The 17056-nt window shown below is 51.0% G+C and overlaps 1 protein-coding gene across 1 annotated transcript; it reads left to right on the top strand.

Annotated features, from left to right (window-relative positions):
• Positions 1-411: 411 nt before the first annotated feature.
• PTRH1 (peptidyl-tRNA hydrolase 1 homolog) lies at positions 412-14450 on the top strand. Its single transcript, XM_060250795.1, is given in 6 exon segments — positions 412-451; positions 454-500; positions 2397-2616; positions 6054-6153; positions 10495-10540; positions 14170-14450. Coding segments are annotated over 6 exon segments (681 nt in total). The 3' UTR covers positions 14398-14450.
• Positions 14451-17056: the final 2606 nt, after the last annotated feature.

The following is a 17056-nucleotide window of genomic DNA, read 5'->3' on the forward strand; positions in this document are numbered from 1 at the left end:
CATCTCCCTCCCACATCTGATGTTCATGCTTTGGGTCTCTCAAACATCTGATGTTTATTCTACATGGTTTTCACGCTAAGCAAGTTTGGCCATCCCTGCTAGCTTGCAAGGTGGGGTGGACTAAGAAGAAGCCCAGACATTCTCCACTGGTTCAATTTCGGCCACGTAAGAGTTAAAACTCGCAGCTCCGCCTACTACACCGACGGGCAAGCGCGCTGACAGAAGCCCACAACCAAGATGGCGTCACAGCCGTAGCCCCCGCATGGGAAGGCCTGGGTCTGCCAGGGCTTTGGCGATTGGCTACCGGCAGCGGTGACGTCTGAGGAGGGCAAGCCCGGCCGGCTGCCTCCTCAGTTCGCGGCTGGAGCCCGGCAGTTAAAACATCTGAGGCTGCTCGAGGGGGTGGGAAGGATGTTGCCTGCTCAGCCCCTCGGGAGACTCTTCGGCAGGGCCTGAGCCACCGCCGGGAAGAAGCGCGCGTTGCTGGGAAACGACTGATGGTGATGGGAGTGGAGGGGGGAGAGAGAGAGGGGGGAGAGGACAAGAGGAGGCTGCTTGGGGAAGGTGGGAAGTATCTCTTCCGGATCAGAAGAACTGCTTCCGGGTCGTGAGGCACAGGGTGGGCTATATGACATGGCCAAAGGGAGGAAACTCTAAACAGTCCTAAACTTCCGGTTCTGGTTTAAAATCTGTGCGGGGCAAGAGGTCTGCCAACAGGGAGGGATTCACACGTGTTGTGTGGCATAAGAGAAGCCATGTTGGATCAGGCCAATGGCCCATCCAGTGCAACACTCTGTGTCACACGGTGGCCAAAAAACCCAGATGCCATCAGGAGGTCCATCAGTGGGGCCAGGACACTAGAAGCCCTCCCACTGTTGCCCCCCAAGCACCAAGAATTCAGAGCATCTCTGCCCCACACAGAGTTCCAACAATATGCTGTGGCTAAGAGCCACTGATGAACCTCTGCTCCATATATGCTTGTAGCCATCTGTGCTTGTAGCCGCCACCACCTCCTGTGGCAGTGAATTCCATGTGTTAATCACCCTTTGGGTGAAGAAGGACTTCCTTTTATTCGTTCTGACCCAACTGCTCAGCACTTTCTGAACCCAGAGTCCCCTGTAGTGCAGCATCGCCTATCTTGCAAGGGTGGCAGCAGCCCTCTGTGTTGAGTTGTCAGTATCTAGGTAGAGCCTGGAGATCTCCCAGAATCATAACTGATCTGCGGACCACAGTTCCCCTGGAGAAAATGGCTGCTTGGGAGGACCTTATGTGGCTCTGTGGCATTATATCCCCGAGGCCTCTCCCCTCCCCAGACGTTCTCTTTCAAGAACTGTGACCTTGGGTCAGCCACAGTTCTTGAAAGAGCAGTGCTTGCCCTCACCTACCTTGCAGGTGTCTATTGTGAGAAGAGGAAGTGAAGGAGATCGGACGCCATTCTGAGACTCCAAGTGAAGGGCAGGGTATAAATCCAATCTCTTCCCCCTTCTCCCGCCGCCAGGCTCCGTCCCCCCAAAATTCCAGGAATTTCTGTACCTCGAGTTGTCTTATGAGGCTCTCAGTGAGAGACCTTCTTTGCATGCGCAAAGTGCATGTGCGCGATCAGGGCTTTTCTTATAGCAAGAACTCCTGTGCATATTAGGCCACACACCCCTGATGCAGCCAATCCTCCTGGAGCTTACAGCAGGCCCTGTAAGAAGAGCCCTGTAAGCTCTTGGAGGAGTTCCAAAATGGAGTTCCTGCTGCAAAAAAATCCCTGTGCACGATGACATCACCCAGGAGTGGCATAATGGTGTTGGGCACATCACGGGAGGAGGGGGACACTCTAGCACTTTGGAAAAAGCTCTATGATCATCATAGATTTCCCCCAAAAAATGCTAGCGCACCCACCCTGACCCCTGCGACGTGCCCAGCGCAATAACATTCCTTTCAGGTGATGTCATCATGCCGGGCATGTTGCAGCGCGCTGGTGCTCTTTGGGGGTGGGGCTTCCCCCACCAGCCAGTTCTGTGGTGAGGCCCCACCCACCCCCAGCAGGAGGCTGGGAACCCTACCGAGTTGGCAACTGCAGCTGAAAACCTTTGAAAAAGAGTAATCCCAGGGGTGGAATTCTAGCAGGAGCTCCTTTGCATATTAGGCCCCACACCCCTGATGCAGCCAGTCCTCCAAGAGCTTACAAAAAAAGAGGCTTGTAAGCTCTTGGAGGATTGGCTGCACCAGGGGTGTGTGGCCTGATATGCAAAGGAGCTCCTGCTAGAATCCCACCCCTGAATAAGACCCTTTCCAATCTGGTTCTTTCCAGCACACTCTCCCTTTATACCAGCCTAATATGAGCCCTACCCCATCTTCCCCCTGAGCCCCGCACTCCTCACCAGCCCTGACGGGTCTCTCTCTTGTAGGTGGCAGGACTGGGGAATTACGGCCTGCGGGGCACCCGCCACAGTGTGGGCATGGCCATGCTGAACCATCTGGCCCACAAGCTGAGCGTGGCAGACCAGTGGAAAACAGACCGGCGCTGCTGTGGGGACGTGGCCGTCGCCAAGCTGGACAACGTGGAGCTCGTGCTGATGAAACCCCGCCGGCTGATGAATGTCAACGGCCTCTGCGTCGCCGGGGCTGGTGAGAGAAGCCCTTCCTTGCCCCTGGGAGAAGCAGTGTGGTTCAGGGTTAGAGCATCTGGCTGTACTGGAACCTGAGGAGACCCAGGTTCAGATCCCCGGTCAATCATGAGTCGATGGTAGTCAGGGCCCCTCTGGTGCTCCCATAGCCCCCTTTCAGTCCTTAAGAACATAAGAGAAGCCATGTTGGATCAGGCCAATGGCCCATCCAGTCCAACACTCTGTGTCACACAGTGGCCAAAAAAACCAGGTGCCATCAGGAGGTCCATCAGTGGGGCCAGGACACTAGAAGCCCTCCCACTGTTCCCCCCCCCAGCACCATGAATACAGAGCATCTCTGCCCCACACAGAAAGTTCCATCTATAAGCACATAAGAGAAGCCATGTCAGATCAGGCCAGTCTGAAAAATTTAAGAACACAAGAAGAAGACATGTTGGATCAGGCCAATGGCCCATCCAGTCCAGCACTCTGTGTCACACAGTGGCCAAAACACCCAGGTGCCATCAGTGGGGCCAGGACACTAGAAGCCCTCCCACTGTTGTCCCTCCCAAGAACACAGAGCATCACTGCCCCAGACAGAGTTCCAATAGGATGCTGTGGCTAATAGCCACTGATGGACCTCTGCTCCATATGTTTATCCAATCTTCTCTTGAAGCTGGCTATGCATGTAGCCGCCGCCACCTCCCGTGGCAGTGAATTCCACGTGTTAATCACCCTTTGGACAAAGAAGGACTTCCTTTTATCCGTTCGGACCCAACTGTTCAGCAATTTCATTGAATGCCCACGAGCTCTTGTATTGTGAGAAAGGGAGAAAAGGACTTCTTTCTCTACTTTCTCCATCCCATGCATAATCTTGTAAACCTCTATCATGTCACCCCACAGTTGACATTTCTCCAAGCTAAAGAGCCCCAAGCGTTTTAACCTTTCTTCATAGGGAAAGTGTTCCAACCCTTTAATCATTCTAGTTGCCCTTTTCTGCACTTTTTCCAATGCTATAATATTTTGAGGTGCGGTGACCAGAATTGTACACAGTACTCCAGATGAGGCTGCACCATTGATTTATACAGGGCCATTATGATACTGGCTGATCCTTCCTTGTGAGAATTCACATGCTCATTTGGTGTAGTGGTTAAGAGCGGTGGACTCTAATATGAGAGAATCAGGTTTGATTCCCCACTCCTCCTCCACATGCGTCTGCTGTGTGACCTTGGGCCAGCCACAGTTCTTTCAGAGCTGTTCTCTCAAGAACAGTTTCTGTCAGAGCTCTCTCAGCCCCACCTGCCTCACAGGGTGTCTGTTGTGGGGAGAGGAAGGGAAGGCGGGGTGTCTGTTGTGGGGAGAGGAAGGGAAGGCGATTATAAGCTGCTCCAAGACTCCTTTGGGTAGTGAAGGGCGGGGTCCAAAACCAACTCTTCTTCTTTAAAGTGGTGGACTCGAAAAGCGGGGAGGCAGAGTCATAATATTCCAAATTGGGGTTGACTACTCATTAAAGCCTATTGTATGTTTTTGAGTCAACTCTCAAAAAGTGCAGTTTCTCTCAACAGTTGTTCTGCCTTACCCCAATGTTTCGCAAAAACACTGGGGTAAAGGCACAAGAATTTGGAATTTTATGAACCTGCCTCTGCCCTTTTACAGACGTTCATATTTCTGTATGTTTTCAAGTGTGTGCTCTTGGACTACGACTGTAGGCCGCTGAAGAAGGCACATCAAGCTTCCCAGGCGATCCCCCATTTCGTGGTGGGAACAAGGCAGCGACTCTGCAGTGCTCCTTTTCACTCTGCTGCGGCTGGTGAGGCACAAAAGAGTAGGAGTAATGTCCTCCGCCCTCTTTCACCCATCCTTGAGACCACTGATAAAGGATGCAAGATCCTGTGTGTGCTTCTCCTGAGGCACGGTCATGCAATTCCAGCTGTGCCCTGTAGAGGGCCCGCTAGCCCCATTCCAAGGGTATTTTACTGCAGAACATCTGGAAATGCTGTTTCCATCGGTGTGACATCTGGAAACGCTGGTAAAAAAAAAAAATCACCTGCCCAAGGCTATAAGGACACTATCCTAAATGCTTTTACTAAGGAATAAGGCCTGGTTCACAGACATGCAGAATGAGGTAACGTCGGGGGTGACATGATCGAGGTTTGCAAGATTATGCATGGGATAGAGAAGGCAGAGAAGGAAGTCCTTTCTTCCCTTTCTCACAATACAAGAACTTGTGGGCACTCCATGAAATTGCTGAGGAGCCGGGTTAGAATGGATAAAAGGAAGCCCTTCTTCACCCAAAAGGTGATTAACACGTGGAATTCACTGCTACAGGAGGTGGTGGCAGCTGCAAGCATAGCCGGCTTCAAGAGGGGATTAGATAAACCTATGGAGCAGAGGTCCATCAGTGGCTATTACCCCGCAGCGTATTGTTGGAACGCTCTGTCTGGGGCAGTGATGCTCTGTATTCTTGATGCTTGGGGTGGCGACAGTCGGAGGGCTTCTAGTGTCCTGGCCCCAATGATGGACCTCCTGTTAAAACAGTGGGTTTTTTGGCCACTGTGTGACACAGAGTGTTGGACTGGATGGGCTATTGGCCCATCTTCCCAAAACCATTTTGTCTTCCACAAAACCGGTCCCTGGGGACCACTGGTCTAGGACCAGCAGAGACTACTATTGGTCCTGTTTTCAGTCTGTATTGATAGTGTCCTCAAGGTAATTCTTTTAGCTACGTTTTTATCCCACCAAAAAGTTCTGGACAGTTCAGGTTTTTTTTTATTGTTCTCTGCTGTGGTTCGTTTCTTTCCTGTTAACCAGGATTCTTAACCACAGCTTAATCCTGTTTACTGGAAAAGAAAGTCACCTCTGTTTAACTGACCCACATTGTGACAAACTGGAGGGAAAGAGTTGGATCTTGATGCATTGCATGGGAGGGATCATGCTCCCCCCCTCCCCCCCCGGCAAGTCAACCAGGTTCATTCCTGCTGCAAACAAACAGCAGTTTCTTTGTGGCATCTGAAGCATGGAATTCTCCCCGCTTAGGACAAAAACGCTGCCCCTTGTTTCCCTTAACAAAATCTGGTAGAAATATTACCGCAGAAACTGCTGTCTGCCTTTGAGTTTCAGTTGCTTATACGTGACATTAAAATAACACCTGATGTAAACATACGATACGATAATCAAATAATCCAGCAAGGAAGGAGGGCGAAATGAGAAGGAATGTGGTGCCGATGTAGAAACCCCCCCAGAAAACGTCATACAGCAAGTGATATAATCAACGCACCAACATTAGTGTTCCACGCACCACTCATTTGCCATATCATGGACCACCTTGGCCACTGAGGAGTCACGTTTCCTGTGCTCTTGGATGCTTGGCGCGTGCCAATTGTATTCTCTCTCCCTTAGCAGTGGAGGAAAACAAGAGGTTTTCCCACCTGATCTCACCTCCTATGCCTTGTTTTGCAGTGGAAGCGTACAACCTGAACACGGAGGACGTTTACCTGGTTCACGACGACCTGGACAAGCCCCTAGGGAAGGTCGCACTGAAGTTGGGGGGCAGCGCAAGGTCTTTTCCCTTTTCCCCGCGGGGTTCCTCATGTCTCACATCCGCCATTGTCAGTGTTTTAAGTTAAAAAGCCAGGAGAGAAGTCACTTCAGGAACAACGATATAAACAACCACAGGTTATAGTGACCAAATTACCATGCAGTCAGGGTGCATTGATACAAATAAACAAAATGGACAAAAAGAATTACAAAATTCATAAATAAGAAGATGAAGAAGATATTGGATTTATATTCCGCCCTCCACTCTGAATCTCAGAGTCTCAGAGTGGCTCACAATCTCCTTTCCCTTCCTCCCCCACAACAGACACCCTGTGAGGTGGGTGAGACTGGAGAGGGCTCTCACAGCAGCTGCCCTTTCAAGGACAACCTCTGCCAGAGCTACGGCTGACCCAAGGCCATTCCAGCAGGCGCAAGTGGAGGAGCGAGGAATCAAACCCGGTTCTCCCAGATAAGAGTCTGCACGCTTAACCACTACACCAAACTGGCTCTCTTCCAATAAATAATCTTCCAATCAAGGAGTCCCGATGTGCAGGCAGTCGACTTAGAGGATCCTGCTTCAATTACTCTTCCAGCATAGGGTGCTCCATAAATTCTTAAAGAAGACGTCCCCGTTCAAAATACGCTTCCAGCAACACTTCCAATGTGTTCCCCGCTGCTTAATATTTGTAATGACGATATGGGAATATAAAATTCTCCAAAAAAACTTTAAACCGGCGTCACGCTCACAAGCAGCTCAAGGAAGATTTATGAAGCTTGTCATTCTTTTTTGTCAATTTTGTTTCTTCGCATAAATCAGGGATGGCCAAGGGTAGCTCTCCAGATGTTTTTTTGCCTACAACTCCCATCAGCCCCAGCCGGCATGGCCAATGGCTGGGGCTGATGGGAGTTGTAGGCAAAAAAAATCTGGAGAGCTACCGTTGGCCACCCCTGGTATAAATGCACCATCATTACATAGTAATTTGGTCACTATAACCTGTGGTTGTTTATATCAGTGTTTTAAGTAAGGCAGTTGGTAACACTTTTCTGCATTGCAGTTAAGTAGTAAAAATTACAGCCTACAAAGAAAGCAACGTTACGTCTGAGGCCTGCCTAATTATTGCGAGATTAAAAGCTCCTTAGTCCTGGGAGGAAGCATGAGTGTCCGCCGGTGAGTGCCAGTTCAGATCCACCAGTGGGAGCTAATACACTGGGAAGTGGGTGGAGGAAGGGAGGAAGAAAGTGACACTGTACCTGATAGATCCAGGTGGGCAGCCGTGTTGGTCTGAAGCAACAGCACAAAGTTTGAGTCCAGGGACACCTTGAAGACCAACCAGTTCAATCCTGGGTATAAGCAGGTACAGAAGAAGTGTGCACACACATGAAAGCTTATACCCAGAAGCAGGGCTTTTTTTGTAGCAGGAAGTCCTTTGCATATTAGGTCACACCCTCCTGCTGTAGCCAATCCTCCGGGAGCTTGCAGGGCTCTTCTTACAGAGCTTACTGCAGGATACCGTTAGCAGGAAAAGCCTGTGGCAAATCTTGGAACGTTTAGGATGTCCCCCAAGGTTTCTCAGCATGATCATCCAGCTACATGAAGACCAGCGAGGCCAAGTCAGACACTGCAACGATCTCTCGGAGCCCTTCCCAATAGGCACAGGTGTAAAGCAAGGCTGTGTTCTCGCGCCAACTCTCTTTACGATCTTCTTTAGCATGATGCTTCAAAGAGCCGCAGTAGATTTAGATGATGATGATGGTGTCTACATCCGCTATCGCACCGATGGCAGCCTGTTCAACCTGAGGCGACTAAAGGCCCACTCCAAGACAATGGAAAAACTTATCCGAGAGCTACTGTTTGCTGATGATGCTGTATTCGTCTCCCACTCGGTATCAGCTCTGCAGCATATGACGTCCCGCTTTGCAGAGGCTGCCAAGCTATTCGGCCTAGAAGTTAGTCTGAAGAAGACAGAAGTTCTCTACCAGCCTGCACCCCAGGAAGATTATCACCCTCCTTGCATCACTGTGGGTGAATCAGTTTTGAAGACAGTCCAGCAGTTCAGCTACCTGGGGTGCATCATCTCCTCAGACGCCAAGATCGACAAGGAGATTGACAATAGGCTGGCATAGGCAAACCGTGCATTTGGCCGACTGCATAAAAGAGTGTGGAGCAACAATTATCTGAAAAAAGGCACAAAGATCAATGTTTACAAAGCGGTTGTGATGACAATCCTCATCTACGGCTCCGAATCGTGGGTTTTATACCGTCATCACCTGCGACTCCTTGAGCGCTTTCATCAGCGCTGCCTTCGCACCATCCTCAACATCCACTGTAGTGACTTTGTGACCAACACTGAAGTCCTCAAGCGGGCGGAGGTTACAAGCATTGAGGCACTGCTGTTGAAGACGCAGCTGCGCTGGGCAGGGCATATTTCCAGGATGGAAAACCACCGCCTTCCCAAGATTGCCCTGTATGGCGAACTTTCCACCGGCCATCGAAATAGAGGGGGACCAAAGAAGAGGTACAAGGACTCCTTGAAGAAATCCCTTGGTACCTGTTGCATCAACCATCACCAGTGGTCTGACCTAGCCTCAGATCGCAAAGCATGGAGGCACACCATCCACCAGGCTGTCTCTTCCTTTGAGAACGCACGCATAGCTGGTCTTGAGGACAAAAGGAGATTGAGGAAGAATCGCACTGCTACAGCACCAACCCCAAATCAGACTTTTCCCTGCAGCCACTGTGGCCGGACCTGCCTGTCCCGCATTGGTCTTGTCAGCCACCAGCGAGCCTGCAGCAGACGTGGACTATTGCACCCTTCTTAAATCTTCGTTCACGAAATCAAGCCGAGAGAGAGACTGTAAGGTCTTGGAGGATTGGCTACATCGGGGGGTGGGGGGGGTGTAGCCTAATATGCAAAGGAGTTCCTGCTACAAAAAAAAGCCCAGCTGAGATTTTTTTTGGGGGGGCGGGGGGAGCCTAGAGACAGTGGGGTTTGGGGAGGGGAGGGGCCTCAGAAGGGTCCAATGCCATAGTGCCCAACCTCCAAAGCAGCCGCTTTCTCTAGGGGAACTGGTCTCGATTGCCTGGAGATCGACTGCAGATCACCTGGAGACTACAAATTAGAAACAACCCACAGAGTTATAGTGACCACAATTACTAATATTTCATGCAGTATACTTCCAAATTTATAGGTGAAATACAACACACACATCCATTAGATTATGGAGCACTCTCAAAAATGTTTCAGTGCACTAAAACTTCACAATACAAAGTAGAGTCCCATTGTCACAGGAGGTCGACTTCATATCCTGCCTCAAAGTTCCTTCCAGCAAGGCACACCCCATAATCCTTTTTCCACGGAGACTGCTCCAGTACTTTAAAGCACAATCCAAATGAAAGACAACTTCAAATCCTTCAATTTTTCTAATAAATCCTTCATGTAGTACATTTACAACTGACATCAAAGTCTTATCAAAGGAGATAAGACATCAAAGGAGAGCCAGTTTGGTGTAGTGGTTAAGTGTGCGGACTGCTATCTGGGAGAACCGGGTTTGATTCCCCATCCTCCACTTGCACCTGCTGGAATGGCCTTGGGTTAGCCATAGCTCTGGTAGGAGTTGTCCTTGAAAGGGCAGCTGCTGTGAGAGCCCTCTCCAGCCCCACCCACCTCACAGGGTGTCTGTTGTGGGGGAGGAAGGTAAAGGAGATTGTGAGCCGCTCTGAGACTCTTCGGAGTGGAGGGCGGGATATAAATCCAATATCTTCTTCTTATCTCTTTCCGAATAGGCAGCTGCTCAGAAACGGCTCAAAACCTTGAGCCGTTTCTGAGCAGTTGCCTATTTGGAAAGAGATAAGACTTTGATGTCAGTTGTAAATGTACTATATGGAGGATTTATTAGAAAAATTAAAAAAGGAAGGATCTGAAGTTGTCTTTCATTTGGATTGTGCTTTAAAGTACTGGAGCAGTCTCCGTGGAAAAAGGATTGTGGAGCGTACCTTGCTGGAAGGAACTTCGAAGCAGGATATGAAGTCGACCTCCGGTGACAATGGGACTCTGCTTTGTATTGTGAACTTTTAGTGCACTGGGACATTTTCGAGAGTGCTCCATAATCTAATGGGTGTGTGTGTTGTATTTCACCTATAAATTTGGAAGTCTAGCGCACGAAATCTTAGTAATTGTGGCCACTATAACCCTGTGGGTTGTTTCCGCTTTGCAATCTAGAGTGACCTCTCTCTGTATCTTTTAGCCACCTGGAGATTGGCAACATTAACGGAGCCACCAGGGAAGGTTTTGCAGACAAGAAGTCTGGAGCTTTGCAGCGGAAGCCTGACGGGAGGTTTTTGCATCTCCATCTTTTCTTCCAGGGGTCACAACGGGGTCCGTTCCTGCATCAGCTCCCTGAGCTCTGACGTAAGTCTCCGCTTCAGCCTCAGCTCCTTACCCCCGGGAAGAGTCATTCTGCGTTTCACTGCCCTGACGTGAGGCCCAGGCCGCCGTCCAAGGAGGGATTCTTGCATATTAGCAGGCTCGGGCTGTTTGTGGCTCAGCTTTCCCTGGGCCGGAGCCCTTGCGCACGCATTCCCTGTTCTTTGCTCAGTTCTGGAGCCCGGAGGTGGTTGTTTAAAGTGGAAGCAGATGGGCTGGCCCCGAGCCTGGGCACCGACTTGAAAACATCGACACGTTGTCGGACAGACGCATCTCCCGATCCCATGTTTAGCTGGCATTTGGTGTTCGGCTGCCTCCGGAGCCGGGGAGAGATGAGACCTCTGTCCTGTGCCAGAAAACCCACCTTCAAAGTCAGGCCAGAGCTCAGGGGCTCCTCACGAGTATCGAAGCATCTCAGAAATGGGGGTTGAGGGAGGATCCAGCCAGCTGTTTTGGGTTTGGAACGGGAGGTGTTTTTCTATGTTTTCACCTTCCTGCGTGTTGGCCAGGCTTCTTTTTTTGAGCAGGAACGCAGTTCCACCTGGCTTGGTGTCAGGGGGTGTGGCCTAATAGGCAAATGAATTCCTGCTGGACATTCTCTACAAAAAAAGCCCTGTTGGCTTTTGGCTATTGCACTGCCTGCGTGTGCAATAAGTAGACTGTGGCCCGAATCGTCTCCTTTCTCCTTTCCCGTCTCCTGCTTCCGTGCCCTCCTTCTCACCCCACTTCCCTGCAACCAGCTTCTTGCTCCTCCCGCTTCCCACAACCAGATGCAGACTCTGTTATTAAAGCCAACCCTTCTGAGGGCCTCCTCTAAGACCTGGCTGGGTCCAGAGTGGAAAATGTGGTTTGTGACCTTTGCCCAAAGCCTGCATCAAAAGTGATGGTAGAAGAAGAAGAGGAGATTGGAGATATATCCCGCCCCATACTCTGAATTTCAGAGTGGTCACAAACAATCTCCTTTACCTCTCTCTCCCCCCACCCCCCTCAACAGACACCCTGTGAGTTAGGTGGGGCTGCGAGAACTCTTACAGCAGCTGCCCTTTCCCTACAAGAGCCAAGGCCATTCCAGCAGCTGCAAGTGGAGGAGTGGGGGAATCAAACCTGGTTCTCCCAGATAAGAGTCCGCACACTTAACCACTCCATCAAACTGGCTCTCAAACTGGTAGCTACCAAACCCCTCTGTTGGCATGAAAAGTTCACAAGAGAGCCAGTTCGGTGTAGTGGTGAAGTGTGCGGAATCTTCTCTGGGAGAACCAGGTTTGATTCCCCACTCCTCCACTTGCACCTTCTGGAATGGCCTTGGGTCAGCCATGCTCTGGCAGAGGTTGTCCTTGAAAGGGCAGCTTCTGGGAGAGCTCTCTCAGCCCTACCTACCTCACAGAGTGTCCGTTGTGGGAGGGAAGGTAGAGGAGATTGTGACCACTCTGAGATTTGGAGTATAGGGCGGGATAGAAATCCAGTATCTTATTATTATTTTCCACAGGGAACATTTATTCGATGCCCCTTCTCTGTATAACTAGAGAGCCAGTTTGGTGTAGTGGTTAAGTGTGTGGACTCTTATCTGGGAGAACCGGGTTTGATTCCCCGCTCCTCCACTTGCACCTGCTGGAATGGCCTTGGGTCAGCCATAGATCTCTGTAGGAGTTGTCCTTGAAAGGGCAGATTCTAGGAGAGCCATCTCAGCCTCACCGGGTGTCTGTTGTGGGGGGAGAAGATATGGGAGACTGTAAGCCGCTCTGAGTCTCTGATTCAGGGAGAAGGGCGGGGTATAAATCTGCAATTCTTCTTCTTCTAAATCACCTCCCCCTGCCCCACACATACATGCACAGCACTGATATTTTTTCCCTCCCCAAGCTCAAATGATGGCATTTTAGCCCTGCCCTGGAAGGCCCAAGGCAAACCTGATTTCATCAGACCTTAGAAGCTAAGCAGGGCAGTCCTGGAAAGCACTTGGGAGATCTCCTTGGAATACCAGCAGTTGGGAGGCAGAGGCAGGCTGGATCAAGCCGCTTCTCTCAATGTCCTCCGTGCCCCGGTAATAGTTGCCAGAGGTCTCCGTGACTTCCAGGCACAGCCGCTCACACAGACACACCTCCCTCCCAACACGCAAATGATGGCATTTTACAGAATGGCATTCAAAACGCCCAGACACCAGATCACTTGGAACATAGCTATAATGCACATAACACAGGGGTGGAATTCTAGCAGGAGCTCCTTTGCGTATTAGGCTGCACACCCCTGATGTAGCCAATCCTACAAGAGCTCACAGGGCTCTTAGTGCAGGGCTACTGTAAGCTCCAAGAGGATTGGCCACATCGAAGGGGTGTGGCCTAATATGCAAAGGAGCTCCTGCTAGAATTCCACTCCCTGCCCATAAACAGGAAGCTGCCTTGTACTGACGATCAGGCCTTCCAAGTCTGTCTTGTGTGCTCAGACCAGCAGTGGCTCCCCAGGGTGAAAGGCGGAGGTCTTTTCCATCACCTCCTGCCTGGTCCTTTTAGCTGGAGAGGCCGGGGACTGAACCTGGAACCTTCTGCAGGCCAAGCAGAGGCTCTACCACTGAGCCGCTATCTCTCCTCAATAATAGTGCTATCGTAATGAATTGAGCAATGGCGTCCGTGGCTTTAGAATCTGACCCATCAGCCGCCATCGCAGAAGGCTGTTTCTGAGCCTAACACAGCTTGTCTTGTCTACTGTGAATTGTGAGCCCACAAACATTTATTTCTTATAGCTAGCCTTTCTCCCCAGTGGGGACACAAAGCGTCTTAGCGTTCTCCACTCATCCATTTTATCCTTACAACAACCCTGTGAGGTGGGTTAGACTGAGGATGTGTGTCTGGCCCAAGGCCACCCAGGGATCTTTCATGGCGGACTGGGGGGGGGGGGGTTGAAATCTGGTTCTCCCAGTCTGACCTTCTGACCTCAGCACCGCATTCCTTTCAAGGAGGAGGAGGAGAGGATGATGATATTGGATTTGTATCCCTCCCTTCACTCTGAATCTCAGAGTGGCTCACAATCTTCTTTATTTTCTTCCCCCACAACAGGTGGGGCTGAGAGAGCTCTCCCAGAAGCTGCCCTTTCAAGGACACCTGTGAGAGCTATGGCTGACCCAAGGCCATTCCAGCAGCTGCAAGTGGAGGAGGGGGGAATCGAGGGCTTTTTTGGCAGCAGGATTAGGTCACCCCCCCCCCCCGATGCAGCCAAACCTCCAAGAGCTTACACGGCTCTCCATACAGGGCCTACTGTAAGCTCTTGGAGGATTGGCTACATCAGGGGTGTGTGGCCTAATACTCGAAGGAGTTCCTGCTACAGAAAAAGGCCTGGTTGAATCCAACCCAATTATCCCAGATGAGAGTCCGCACACTTGACGACTGCATCAAACTGGCTCTCACCAGCTGCCCACTCTGAATTGTTCTTACGGGCAACTCCCAGTTCAGTCCCCGGCATCTCCGGTTAATGCTTCATCGCCCACAGGTGTGTGGGGAGGAGAATCTCCTCCACGGGAGAACCTGGGGAGCCGCTACCTGTCAGCAGAGAAGGCTGTCCTAGGGGGGGTGGTCTCCCTCCATCCTGCACTTTCTGACTCCCCCTCTCTCATTCCATCTCCTCAGTCCATGGTCCGGCTGCGGATTGGCATCGGCCGCCCGCTGGGGGAAGCCGCCGTGGATCGCTACGTCCTGGGCAGGTTCACCAACGCCGAGCAAGAACTCCTCCCGCAAGTCTTTGAGCAGGCGGTCGAGATGCTGCTGGAACACATCCGGCAGAGGGACACCGCCAAGGGGAGCCCGGCAGCTTGCGGGGAACAAATCAGAGCCCCTCTGGAGACGGAGGGGGCGTGACAATCTTATAGCATGCGTTAATCTGTTGACCACAAAAAAGAAACCAAAAAGAAGCGGTCGTCACGGGGCTTCTTTCGATGGGGTACCGGTGGCTTGGCTGGGCAACTCCCAGGCTGAGGCCAGAAGGTGCTGGAGGTCCCTAAGAGGACAGAAGAGCCTCCAAGATGGTGGCAGAAGGGCCGTCTAGAATAGTCCTACTCAGGGCTTTTTTTTTGTGGCAGGAACTCTTTTGCATATTAGGCCACACACCCCTGATGTAGCCAATCCTCCAAGAGCTTAGAGGACTCTTCTTATAGGGCCTTCTGTAAGCTCCAGGATTGGCTACATCAGGGGTGTGCGGCCTAATATGCAAAGGAGTTCCTGCCACACAAAAAAAAGTCCTGGATGTACTCCAGCTGTGAGCGAATGGGGGTTAAGAGAGGAAAGGATAGGAAAGGCAATCGGAATTCCTGGCATCTGTGTTCTTACTGCGGGCCTCAGAATTCAGCAGTCTAAGACTTAGTTTTGAGTAACTAAAAACAACAAATGCCTCTTCCAATCCACAAGACCAAAATGTGTGTGGTTGACCCCTCTGAAGCCGGAGTGGTGGGGTTGCCAAAACCCCCAGTGGAGGTGGGTGTCCCCAGCTGCCAATCACCTGGCCGGTGGGGGGAACTTAGCCCCCAAAAGAAGGAGATCTGGCCGGCTTTCAACAATGTGCCTGCATCGCTAACCATGTGATCCAGAAATGACATCATCACGTCAGGGTGACGCTCTAGCACTTGGGCAAAAACTCTGTGATGGAAGCCGGATTTGCCATATAATTTTTGCCCAAATGCCGAAGCGCTGCGCTGATGATCCAGGTCACGTGGGCAGTGATGCGGGCACGTCACTGCACGTCGGCAGAGTCTCCCTCCTTCTCCCACTCAGTCCCCTCCCTCAATCTCTCCCTGGGGGCTGGGACTTTAGCACTCAAGATGTTTCTTGTCCCTCCTCAGTGAGAGAACAAATGAAGCAAAGTAAGAGAATACTTTGGTTTACTTTGCATACGTCAGAGCAAAGAGCGTGGATCTTTCTTGACACTTAAGATAAGGTGCGGTCTGTCCGTAGCAGGAAGCACACCGTATTTATTTATTTAAACAATTTTTATCCCCCTTTTCTGCTGCTGCTATGTGCGGCCACGATACAGGCTGAATCAGGCCTCCCTTTTCGAAACCCGGCTGTTGATTTAAAAAACAAGAAGAGAAGAAATTGGATTTAGGATAATCTGCATTCTCACTCGGTCTCTCGTCTCCGAGCACGGTTTGTCTGTAGAAGGTCTTAGCCGTTATCTCTTTTTTTCCTAACCACTGGTCAAGGCCTCTGGGTGGTGGGTTCAAGATCAGCTACAATCAGCCGCGTTTGAATGTGCTGAGCCCAGTCCTTTATGCCAACTTTAATTTTGTCGGAGCTGGGAGTTGGCGAGATGCAAGTGTGGGCGGAGTCGTGGGGCTGGCTGACAAAGCCTTTGCTGGATTGGGTACCGGGGCCGGATAAGACTCCAGCCCCACCAAAAGAGGGGAAGGTTGAGTGGGGACCCACACCTGGCAACGCTTCCCTCTTGAGTGCACTTTCCTCCCTCCATCAGTTTCTATTTCCCCTGCTTTTGAAAAAAGCCCAGGCGTTGTTATTGGATTATAGCACATTAGCCTAATAATCTATTGCTACAATCTGTTGTGTTTCTGAATGTCCAGCTTAAAAAAATAAAGCCTCCAGTCCTTTTGATTGTGCCGGTAAGGAGGAATTCCGCAATTGCCGTTTCGCTTCACGAGGAGGCCCTTCAGGTCTCTGCATGGGAAACCAGCAGGGCCAGTTTTCTGGCCAACGGCTTGGATTGGCTCTGTGAAAAGAATAAGACCGTAGATTTATACCCCACCCTTCTCTCTGAATCAGATACTCAGAGCAGCTTACAGTCTCCTATATCTTCTTCCCCCACAACAGACACCCTGTGAGGTGGGGCGGGGCTGAGAGAGCTCTGACAGAAACTGCCCTTTCAAGGACAGCTCTGCAAGAGCTATGGCTGACCCAGGGCCATTCCAGGAGCTGCAAGGAGGGGACCGCTGCACTTCAGGGGCTCAGTTTGCTCCCAGCTGCCCACGGTGTAGGAGGTGAAGGGCATCCTCCTCTGGAGCCACCCCCATCCCCCACCTGGGATAGATTTGGGTAGGCGAAACAGAGCTCAGGGTGACAAAATACTTCAAATCAGTTCTGGTCTCTGCCGTGGGTTTTCTGGCTTCCAAATTAATAATAATAAGAAAATGACATTGGATTTGTAGCCTGCCCTCCGCTCTGAATCTCAGAGTAGCTCACAATCTCCTTTCCCTTCCTTCCCCCACAACAGACATCCTGTGAGGTGGGTGGGGCTGAGAGAGCTCTCCCAGAAGTTGCCCTTTCAAGGACAACTCCTGCCAGAGCTATGGCTGACCCAAGGCTTTTCCAGCAGCTGCAAGTGGAGGAGGGGGGAATCAAACTCAGTTCTCCCAGATGAGAGTCCGCGCACTTAACCACTACACCAAACCGGCGAAGGGGCATGTGTTGAACAGATATTCACGCAGAAGCGCCTAGGGCAGGTTCTCCTGCTGAGAAGGGATAATTTCTTGGCTAGACGAATGACTTGTGCCTTCATTTTTTGATTCAGAAA

The sequence above is a fragment of the Heteronotia binoei genome, chromosome 12, assembly GCF_032191835.1.
Source record: "Heteronotia binoei isolate CCM8104 ecotype False Entrance Well chromosome 12, APGP_CSIRO_Hbin_v1, whole genome shotgun sequence".
In the NCBI taxonomy this organism is placed as follows: Eukaryota; Metazoa; Chordata; class Lepidosauria; order Squamata; family Gekkonidae; genus Heteronotia; species Heteronotia binoei.